This window comes from Lycium ferocissimum, chromosome 9 (assembly GCF_029784015.1).
Source record: "Lycium ferocissimum isolate CSIRO_LF1 chromosome 9, AGI_CSIRO_Lferr_CH_V1, whole genome shotgun sequence".
In the NCBI taxonomy this organism is placed as follows: domain Eukaryota; kingdom Viridiplantae; phylum Streptophyta; class Magnoliopsida; order Solanales; family Solanaceae; genus Lycium; species Lycium ferocissimum.
Genome location: NC_081350.1, coordinates 34,642,030 through 34,653,970, shown reverse-complemented (window position 1 = coordinate 34,653,970; position 11,941 = coordinate 34,642,030). Strand labels below are relative to the sequence as shown.

Here is an 11,941-nt window from a genome sequence, read left to right as displayed (position 1 = left end):
TTAGCTAAAACCACATTCCGCATATTATGGTCCTTGACTATCTTTTTATAGTAATACAGTCCTCAGAGCAAGTTCCTTTGCACTTTCTTTTTTATCATAATTTAGTTAGTATTTGGAGGTGCAACTTTTTCTATTTGGCGAGCAGTAGAAATAGAGTCCGTTTGGCTTAGCTGATTTAAAATAGCTGATAAACATAAGTGCTGATAAGCATTTTTTAGTGCCAAAACTGATTTAACAAATAAGCAATTACGTGTTTAAATAAAAGTGCTGAAACTATTAATAAGCTGTTGAAGTGTTTGGCAAAAAAGTGATGATAAGCAATTTTTTGTGTTAACATGACTTAAATGCCCCTGAAGCTATTTAAACTAGGGGAAATAACCCTCTATGGCATTTTCGGTAAAGTATTTACCCGAAATGGCCATGTTTTTTTTTTTTTTTTTTTACATTTTGTAGCCTTCATCCCATTTTTTTAAAAAAGTTATTACCCGAGATAGCCACCTCCCCTTAGCCACCGCCCCTTCCCCCTCTATCAAACTCCAAGATGCTATTTTTTCCTTCCAAATCTCTTTCTAATGTTGGTGTTTTTTTAAGGGTAAAGTGTGTATAAAACACATACATTATGTTACACTTTTAACACTATATAAACACTGTATAACACTGCATAACACTGTAGAAGTGTGTATAAACACCTCTTATACGTTATTATACATTTTTATACAAGGTTTATACATTGTCTACAGTAGGTGTATAAAGTTGTATATTGTTGTCTAAAGTTGTACATTGTTGTATAATGCTGTATATACAAGCTGCGGCCATAATTTGTTGGGTCACAGGTTTGTAATTTAAAAATATGCTACCCAAATGTAATTTTGTGTGCTAAATTGTACATTACTGAAATTTCCCCTTAAAACTAATAGGACATGATCATTATAATATTGCAATTTCCAGATTGATAGTTCCTTTCGAAAAATTCATTAAAAACATTTGTTTGATTCAAATAAAAAATGATTTATGTCTCAATTTAGGTTTAGTTCAAAATTGATTAGATAATAGTATTATTCAAAAACAACAACAACATACCCTAGAATGTAGAGGAATATGATTGAGTTCCATGCTTTATAAAACTTACAAATCAGCAATCATTGATGTCCAGTTGGTAGAAGAGAATTGATAGCAAGTTGGAGATCCAAAAAATTTAAAAAGTTAGAAAATACATCGTAACATAGCTTTATGTAATATGCAAATTAACAGAGTAAAAGAGAATTTTCTCACCCAAATAATACCAAGAAGAATTTGTAAAAATAAAGTTGTTGATGTTGAAGAGGTTACAGAAGTCATAGATTCGAAAAACTGGTGAAGGAATAAAATCAATGGGAGGGTCCAAATTTTGTTTTTAAAAAAGGTATTTTAGGAATTATATAAAATAATTAGGGATAGAATAGTAAAATCATTGGTCAAACCAAATACGCTAAAATATTATAAGTAGGGAGAGACCAACTTATGACTTATGATTTATTTTGGCTTATAAGTACTTGGCTTATAAGCACTTTTAATATTTACCAAACACGTAAATAAGTTAAAAATTGCTTATAAGCTAGTTTGACTAGCTTATAAGCGCTTAGCCAGACGCCCTCATAGTATTACAAATGATTGTTTTGGCTAAATTAAAGGCATTCCATTCTAAAGGAGTTTGTCGTGTGATTTCATCTCAATTCTCAAGCTTATTGTGAATATTCAAGTCTTGCATATTTGAGATTTAGTCTTTTAAGCAAGAGTTTTTGCAAGTAATAATTCTATATTCTGTTGTTAGGTTTCGGAAAATTTGATGGTCGCGGATTAATCTGTTTTGCACCACCAGCAACCTCAACTCAGAGGGTGAAAATGATGAAATATTAAGGAATTGATAAATTTATATAAATTTTTGATTGCGAACCTAGTGATTATTATTCAATGACTTTGAGGTCTCTATTTTTCGAGCGAATGAGACACTTCCATCGTGCTCCTAATTCGTTAAGATATGCAAAATTCAAACCTACAAGTCAATGCATTCATTCCGTTTTATTGGAAAAACAGAAGAATCTAAAACGTTGTTTTCATCAAGAATTAACGTATTTATACAACTAGTTGAATATAAGATAGTCCAATGTCATCATTTTTTTTTATGACATGGGAACCCGCAGCCGCTACCCTTCTAAAAGACAGGAAACCCACTCAAGCAATAGCTTTGCAAACCACACAGGATCCAATGTCATCATTTTTCTCTTCTGTCAAGGAAATTTTGTGGCCTATGTTTAATTTTTCATCAGTATTGGAAAGAACAATATGGAAAATAAAATTATTACTCCCTCCGTTCCATATTACTTGGCCACTTTCCCTTTTGCACGCTTCTTAAGAAATCATAAATAAAATATGTATTTTACTATCTTACCCCTATCTCTCTCCAATAAATACATTCTAATCAATATTGACTATTTTCAAGAACATTTAATACTAAGGGTAAGATGAGGAATATTTAATTGATCTATCTTGATTTTGTAAATGAACAAGTAATTTGGGACATATATTTTTAGTAATGTGACCAAGTAATATGAGACGGAGGGAGTACTGGGAAGAACAATCATAGGGTCAAAGTGTGAATACAATTATATAGGTTCTCAATTAGTTTTCTTTATAAGTTTAGCACTATAATATGTGCGGTATTGATAGATCGTGGCTAGTCTATGGAAATCCAAAAAAACTCACCGCAAATATTGACAATTTATCGTCAAAGATGCTAATGCGAAGTTATCATTGGATATGTTCGTTAAAAAATTTCATTTAGCTTTTTATTTCGCAATCCATATTCAAAGGAATAGATATTTTGATAGTTGTTCATATATTCAAAGTAAACCATAGATTCTGGTATTTTCAGTCACAGGTTTGAAAAGAATGGGCCGAACAATACAACTATAGCTTATATTTTGAAAATTTAATGAAAACGTACTACAACTTGATGCATTATTTGTTTGTTTGTTTGTTGTTTTTATGCATAAGCAGCGCAATAGATGACAGGAAGTTCAACGAAGGTGACAGGCTAGCTCCTTCTTGTTTATTCATTTTGTACTTTAATTTCTTAAAAGTCACAACCTTGTTTTGTAACTTTGACTTTAGTACAAACAATCTATAGTAGTATATGGTTATTTGTGAAATTTACCCAAGAGATTTCGAATATACGACAAGTATAAAATGACTCATTTGCTCGGTTATGAAATCAAAGTTGCGTGGATGCTAACAGTCCATCAATTAAGTGAAAAGTGGTAATTAAATAGAAAATCAAAGAAATAATGAACCACAATAGTAAAAAAAAAAAAAAAAAAAAAAAAAACGTAAAGAATCTTATTCAATAAATCATCTTGGGGAGATTTTATAGATGGCCTACTCATTTTCACTTTACTGCACTAAAAATATTAAATTATTTTGGAAAAATACATTAAAATTTCCTAGATTATATATGTTTTGTTATTTTAACAGTCAAATAATTGGGTGTCTATAATAGTCCTGAACGATAATTTTTCGTATTTGAAACCCACATGGATTTATTCAAAATAAGATACACACCTTAAATAAAAACACATACCATTACATTGCCAATGCAGCTAATAGCAGATTGCACAAACTCAAGATTGAAATATTGACAACTCGTAGACAAGGCTTAGATTTATTACAAACACATACAGTATTAAAACTTTGGTCCTTTCAAGTACTGTAGAAAGTCGTGATCAAATACTATTTGCAACTTCAGTGCCGAGTAGTGAAATCACCATAATTTTCAGCAGTAGTAATAGGAGCATTAATATCGTAAATATTGCTACTACTTTGACGTTTTTTTTTTATCGTTTTGGAAGCCTCTTGAATTCCACCATCATCGTGATTTGTAGCGGTGATAACGGCCTGACAGATTGCTGTGACCGTGGTAACACAGAGGAGCAGGACAAAGATGGCTACTGTTATATTTTTATCCATTGAGACTATTTTGTTTCTGTGTTGAAATATGTACATGGCGGGTTAATATTTATGGATGCACTTATTAATATATGTAGGTGTATACGGTAAATACCGGACACAACGTAAAACCGAAGCAATGAGGACCGAGAGAAAGAAGAGAGGAACGTGCCTGATGGCATTCGAGCTAAACCGGGGAAGCGCCTGCACCGGAGCTGAGTAGGGTTACCATTTGTTCCGGTGTAGCCGTTGGTCCGCGTCGCCATGGCTCCGGTGTAGCTGTTGGCCCGCATGGACGTGATTCCGGTGGGGCCGTTGGTTCGCATAGCCGCTGCTCCGATGGACCATTTGGTTCGTATATCCGTTGTTCCGGTGTACCGTTTGGTCCGGTACGGCCGTTGCACGAGAGCCACGCGTCAGTAGCGTCCTGCCATGGTCAACTGCCAACCTTGCGTGTGTCAGACGGCGCCGTCAGTCTAGTCCCACCAAATCTGTTCAGAATTGTCCTTGCTATGATTATTTTATTTATTTTCACATTGTACGAGGCCCATGGAGGCAACACTATAAATAGAGGACATCCTCCTTTTTTGAGGAGGTTGGCTCCCTTTATCTTCAAAAGAATACCTTTAATAGAAGAAGCTCATATATCATTTTCTCCTCTCATTCATCCCTTCGGCCACGGCTGTTTCCTCTTAATATTGTTGTTAATGATATGATATATTGTTCATGACGTTTATATCTTTAGCTATCTTATTGATCAACCTTCAAACCTCTACTTTCTTTTGTCTTATCAATCTCATGAACTAAGCACATATCCTATACCCGCATATAAATTCAATTGATCATCCGATTTCGGGGTAAACAGTAGGGAAGAATCTAAGAGAGATTTGTTTGTATGTTGCTTTTACAGTGAACAATCCATTCACTTCTTGACGATCTTTGCATCGTTAATTGATCAACAAACATAGTTCACCTAGAGATTCCACTGTTAGAATTGTTTGATTGTGCCTTCTTCAAAACAAAATCCAATAACTACAAGGCAATTGAATGTGTACATTAATATTGTAATAAGGAGATTTAAATCTTGTCTCTGCAATTAATCCGATTTTCTTTGCTTTGTAGATGATAGCATGAAATTACATCCAATGACCTTCGGAATGCGCTGTCTTAAATTTTTGACCCCCGCTTGCCTCATGAGCAAACCTTGATTGTCAAAAGTCTAAACTTGTTAAACTTTAAGTTTTGTCTATGTAGTAAGTGGGGTAAAATATTCAAGATAACCTACCTCCAAGGACATTCTTGTAAATCTTCCTATAGATATGAGTGACAAATTTAGCCCTTAAAATCATGACCACCAAAATTTGGGGTTAACCGGTGTATCTATTAACTCAGATCATTTTGATCTGTCCAATTCAGCCCATCTAAAAATTGAGCAGATATGCCGCCCAAATTGACCTTTAAGAAACTTTTTCAAAATATTTTTTGTTTGGTATGTTATATATATAGTCATAATAAGGAAAAAAATGTTTATCGGGTGCTTAAACAAATTATAAGAAAATAAACAAATAAGTTAAAATTTAATAAGAGTTGGCGGGCTGGGTTATGGCCCATTGTTTAGTCCATTTCAGCTGCCCATTTATTAACTAAAAATTACTTGGCATAACTTACATTATTACCTATTTATGGAACATAACTAAACTTTACAATAATTATATTTAGTAGCTAAAATATAACATATTTACTTCCTATAGCTATTACTTTTTTACCACTCATCTGATAACTTCCCACACCCCTAAATTTAAGCCCAAAAAAATGTCCCTCTCTCCTATCCCCCTAAATACACGCCATTATGCCCAATATCCCTTAATTTCCTCCAATTTCAAATCAGTTTTACAATAGTTCATCTTCCTTGTTTATCTCTAATTAACTACTCATTAATTTCACTCATAATTCAAATCTAATTCCCAAAAAAGGTAAGATTCTCTACTGATTTTTATGTTTCACCGTGTATTTAACCTATATATTTATGTTGTATTTTCAATATATTTAGTTCGTTTGTATTTTTTAGTTCAGTTATTACAGATCTGTGACTTAACCAGATCTATATTTTATGTGCATTTTAAGTATATTTTGTATTGTTTATTTTTTTCACATGTTTCTTCGCTTAATTCGTGTTTATTGTTCTTCACCATAACTCGTAATTTTTTGTAGTATATTTAACCATTTAAATACAAATAAATATACAAAGAAATATAACTTAGATATATTCCATAAGTCCACTTTTAATGTACAAGGTGTTACGTGGTTAAAATTTCATCTAAATACACTCCCAATATATATATGAAATATAGTTAACAAAAAAACTGTATAAGTAGTATCTAACAATGACTAAAAATACAACTAAAATATAGCCAAAATATATACGAAATACAACTATTAAAACATAAATCTAAAACAAAAGGTCAAATCAGTTTATATAGAGTAGACTTTTCAAATCTTATTAAACCACCAATATAACATAATATCTTGTTAGCTGTTTGAATGAGATATGAGATCAGATATGGAATGGGAGGATATTTGCATGAATCAGGGAACATTAAAAACTGATTTTAATTTAAATTGGAATAGATTTTGTTTCCATAAATATAGCACTTTCAGTTTTCTCATCGTGTGTATTTCCGTTATATTTATCCTATATTTAAGTCGACGCGTCTACTAGGTAAATATAGGGTCCTCCAGCTACGAATTGTAAATGTAGAACATGTAGTTATAGGTTGTTAGAAGGAGCTAAAAGGTAGCTGTTTGTAAAAATTTTACATTTATTAACTCAACCAACTTTGACCTGTTCAAAATCAATCTAACCCACCCATTTGACAACCCTTCAATTTACACCCGCATAGTCAATATTTTCTTGCAAAAGGTATTTATACACTCTTATACATTATGATACAAGTTTTATATCATTATTTAAGTAATGTATATACTTTGTATAAAAGTGCATAAATATCGCTAGCTACAATAACCAAGTTTATAGCAGTATATAACCTGCATATAGAAGAAGAAGCTTAGCCCATCAGTAGTACGACTATCCATGTCCTTATATCAAACATGTTACATATAAATCCAAAAGATATCATTTATTACTCATGAAAATTTGGATACAACGAAAGGAAGGCAACTTATTGCCTCCTTTATAACAATTAGAATTAAAAAAAATATACTTCCCTTGAAAATAAGCAACATATATAAGCAATACAAATTACAAAACACCAAACACACTGAAAGAAACAAATTAATTACTCCATATGAATTGGGAATTAATTTCTGGAACTGAAAGAAATATGAATTGGAAATTTGCTTAAGCGCATTGGAAGTTCTTGGGGGCATATTTTCCGCAGTTGTTGAGCAACAAGCTGAGGGAAAGTGGGACATTGAGATTAATTCCCAACACATTGGCTTTAATGGCAGTGCAAAGGCAAACAGCAGCATCAAGGTCAGCAAGTCCTTGAATTAGAGAGCAGCATGGAGTTTTAGCTGGGCTACTTCCAATAACAAGGTGCACTAAGTCATTTAACAAATTGGCACACACTTTTAGCTTAAGTGTGTCCTTTGGGCACTTACCCTTTGATGATGGTGTAGATGGTGTTGATGGGGTGGAGGGGGTGGAGGGGGTAGAAGGGGTAGGGGTAGGGGTAGGGTGGGGTTTGGAGTGTGGGGGTGGTGGGCATGGGACATAAGTGGAACTAACCATAGTGAAGAAAAGAATGTTCAATGTGAGAACAAGGGCAATTGAGGATACACCAAACTTAGAGCCCGTTTGGATTGGCTTATAAGTTGGTTTATAAGCTGTTTTTAGCTTTTTTGAGTGTTTGTACGCACTAATTAAAGTCATTTTATCTTAAAATAAGCTCAAAAAAATAATTGGACCCATTTAACTTAGTTTATCTAAAGACTTATATAGTTCTAAAATTTTATAAGTTAAAAAAAATAAGTTGGACTACCCCAACTTATTTTTTTTCAAACTTATAAGTTCGCAAAAAATGTTTTAAGCTATAAGCCAATCCAAACGGGCTCTTAGCCATTTTTCAAAGTTAATTAGCACTTTTGACTGTGGCTAATTAGTAGTGGAAATGTTGTTTGTTTGGTGTTTGAGATGATGAAATGAGTGGGTATTTATAGATGGAAATTCTGAGTTTTTTTCTTCTATTTTTCATAAAATTGATAGAGGTCCATGTGGATAGAGAATATCTAGACAACCAGCTGGCGATCGAATGCAAGTTGAGATACTATACTATTATTGGATTATAAACTTGGAAGTTTTGTGGATTTCATCAGTTGTGTTATTATCTTCTTCGTCAAAGATAACTTATTCATCCTTTATTTTCACATGGGACTTAGATTATTCTCTTTAATTATTTGAACATTGATCTTGAATCTTGAACATGCTGGACTTTTACCAAGATCTGGATCCCATCAAGGTTATTCTTCTATTCAGTTTGGAAACTAGCAGTAATTGCCAGTAACTTTTTACAAGATTAATTCCACTGTCCATGCTTTTAGTAAAAAGTTACTTGTAATTAATTTTTGCTCATTCTTAGCATATAGTATACGACAGTCATATTATCTGTTGCTTCAAATTATTAAGGTCTTAGTTAATTTCAGATAATCAGATAAAGATCTCATTTCCTATTCGTTGATGTCAAGTTCTCTTCCCATGGAAGAAAAGAAGTTGATATGTATAAACATCTTTCTAGCAATAGTAAGTTAGTAACTTTGTGTTTAATTAATTTACTCTAGCGGTGCAAAATTTTTTACAGATCAGGTTATCAAAATTTAATTACTGCAAGCATGGACATTGGAACATTAATCTTATATTGTCAATCCATATGATCTATATCGATGTTATTCATCTTTGCTACATATATCCTGATGATATGTTAATACAAACTCACCTAATTAACACTAAAAGATGAGTAATGACTCCCAGAACAGGATAATCTACGGTAGAGAATGACACGAGGGATTAATTAAAGATTAAGCCGTGATTTCACGGATAAATAATGTGCTAATTGAATAATAAACTTTAATAACGTGTTAATTAGAAAAGAGCATCCTATGATCGCGGGTCGTGTGATCATCATGCCGTGCTCGAATGTCTTGATTAATTAGTGAAGAAAAAATTACTATATTTTCTTTCTAGAATATCACCTTTCAACCAGCTCGGAAGTATAATGAAGAGTCTATAAAGACAATAGTCATAGCTCTTGGAGGTGAAATTTTATTTTATGCAAGCTGTAGCCTGTAGAATTAAATAATATCACAAGTTATTGTTTTGGCTATATTAGAGGCATTTAATTCTCAAGGTGTCGGCAGTATGCTTTCTCATCTCAAATCTGAAGCTTAGTTTTTGAATATTCATATATCTAGCAAATTTTGAGATTTTGGCTTTTCAATAGCTAGGTAGGACTCCATGAGACATGCATAATGAAGAGTCCATAAAGAGAAAAGTCGAGGCTTGTTTAAGATAAGATGATCAATCGTACACATTATTCATGAGTCCTACATCTTAATCGCGAGATTTTTTTTTTTTTGGACTAAACCAGTTTGTGTGATGTTTTTCTCAAAAGACCTCGCACCATTAAAAGTATCACTACACCTTATATGTACCTTTTTTTTCCAGCTATTAATGTGGACTTTGTTCACACACTCAATAATCTACCCCTTGAACTAAATTCAGCCTTGAACTAAATTCGGCATGATCCCCATCATCTCATCAGCTTCTATTGAGAATAACTTTGTGCCACCCACAGTACTGGCTTCTTTTTTGCGTATGTGTCTCCAATTTAAAGCTACGGGTAAAGGTAGTAAATCGGCCAGTAGACGGTCAAAGGCAGTAAGTCGGACCCACTCCACCAACTCTACCAATTCCATACCCGTCTCGTAATTGATTCTGATACTAGTTGTTGGGTTAACCCAACCCAAATATACTTTTAATATGGTTTGATATTGTCCGTTTCGGATCAAACCTGGATGATTTTTTCCAAAATGCCTCATACCATTAAGAGTATTGCTACACTTTTTATACAATTGTATTTTTCTTTTCAGTTATCAATGCTATACTTCGTACCCACACACATTAATCTCCTTCCAAAGATAGTAAGTGTTGCAAACTAAAACGATATACAACTTGGTTTTGAAATAATAACGCTAAAAGTTAGAGGAGTTGGTCGTCTTTTCGAGCCATTGAAGCAACGGGTCGTGCAATAATGAGAGACACTTAAGTAAATCATGCTTCTTCCTATTTTGCTGTTGCTAATATGGATAGGCTTATTAAACTTAAACGAGAGTGGAGTTAAAGAGTTACTACAAATTGGAATTGTTCTGGCTGCTAAAGTTCCTGAACGTCCTTATTGAAAGCGAGCGTCCTTATTTAAAGCAGGTAAAACATAGATGCAAATGTAGTGCTCCCTCGTTAAGTATACAATTCAAACCTAAAAATATCTCATTAAGGTTCACTATTTCAAGTCAATGAATTAATTCCGTTTTATTGGAAAAATAGAGAGAATCTGAAAAACGTGGTTGTCAACAATGCACGTATTTGTGCAACTAGTTGAATACTAGCGAAGTCAGTATTAGAAAGCACCCGGTGGAAATGAATCTTTTAGGAAGAACAATCCTTTGGGTCAAAGTGTGAATACAGATATTCAGGTTCTCAATTAATTTTCCTTATATTTTTACCACTATAATATGTGTGGTATTGATAAATCGCGGTTCGTGCATGGCCAGTATATGAAAATCCCAAAAAAATCTCCGCAAATATTGACAATTTAATTAAAGTCAAAGATGCTAATGCAAAGTTATCATTGGATATGTTCATTAAAACTTAAAAGTCGATTTTCATTTAACTTTTTATTTCGGAATCCATAATCAAAGGAATAGCTATTTTGATATGTGCTCATAGATTCAAACTAAACCATAGATTCTTGTTCAATTATAAATTGTAGCTTGGATTTTGGAATTTTAATGAAAACAACTTGATGCATGAAATATGCTACTTCCTGTCTTTTTGCATAAGCTACGCAATCGGTGCCTAGAAGTTCAGCGAATTGTGACAAGATTAACCATATCTGGCTGATGTTTATACGCATCAATCGCAATTGGAAATATGTTTATACGCATCCTCTGGAATCAAAACATGAAAATTATTAATTGGAAATACGTTTTAGTCAGGTTAATACATTTACTTCAAGATATTATGATTTCTATGAATCTTTTCGCCCTATCAAAAATTATAAAGAACTTCTAACACTTTTTAATTTTTATTTATATTGTGTATTGTGTTGGTCCGAAATTATTTTATTCATATAACTGACATTAACTTATTTGGGATTGAAATATAGTTATTGTTATCAGATTAAGAAAAAAATAAATAGCAGCTATCAATATCAATAGAAAAATATATAGGAAGAAACTTCTTGGTAGTGTACAAATTCCCAGCCTAAGCTTTCTGGCATATCTTCTTTTTTACACTTCCACTAGCATAGTAGAACAAATAGACAGCACTATTACTAACTAGTTTCCAAGCTGAACAAAAAGAGAATTAATCTTGATTAGATCCAAGTTTTGACACAGGTCGATCGAGCATGTCCAAGATCAGTGTTCAAATAATTAATTAGAGAGAATAATAAGCTAAGTCCCATGTGAAATTAAACGGTGGATAATTTTTCTCTGAGGAAGAAGATAAATAGACAACTAATGAAATTTACAAGACTACAAAGTCTATAATTCATCACAATCTTATCCCAAGTTCCAGTTGCCAACTTGTCTTGATATGGATCTCTGTATTCCCGCTGCAATATGTCCACATGGGCTCCCTTATCAAATTTTAGAAATTAATTTCAGAAATTTGAAAATATAAAAATCAGAATTTTTTCCTATAAATACCCTCATTTCATCATTT

General features: G+C 32.7%; 1 protein-coding gene across 1 annotated transcript; it reads right to left on the bottom strand.

Annotated features, from left to right (window-relative positions):
• Positions 1–7,103: 7,103 nt before the first annotated feature.
• Positions 7,104–8,139, bottom strand: LOC132030417 (14 kDa proline-rich protein DC2.15-like). Its single transcript, XM_059420040.1, has 2 exons — positions 8,060–8,139; positions 7,104–7,791 (listed from the first exon to the last, which is right to left on the bottom strand). The coding sequence occupies exons 1-2, from the start codon at positions 8,061–8,063 to the stop codon at positions 7,340–7,342; spliced, it is 456 nt and encodes a 151-aa protein (XP_059276023.1). The 5' UTR covers positions 8,064–8,139; the 3' UTR covers positions 7,104–7,339.
• Positions 8,140–11,941: the final 3,802 nt, after the last annotated feature.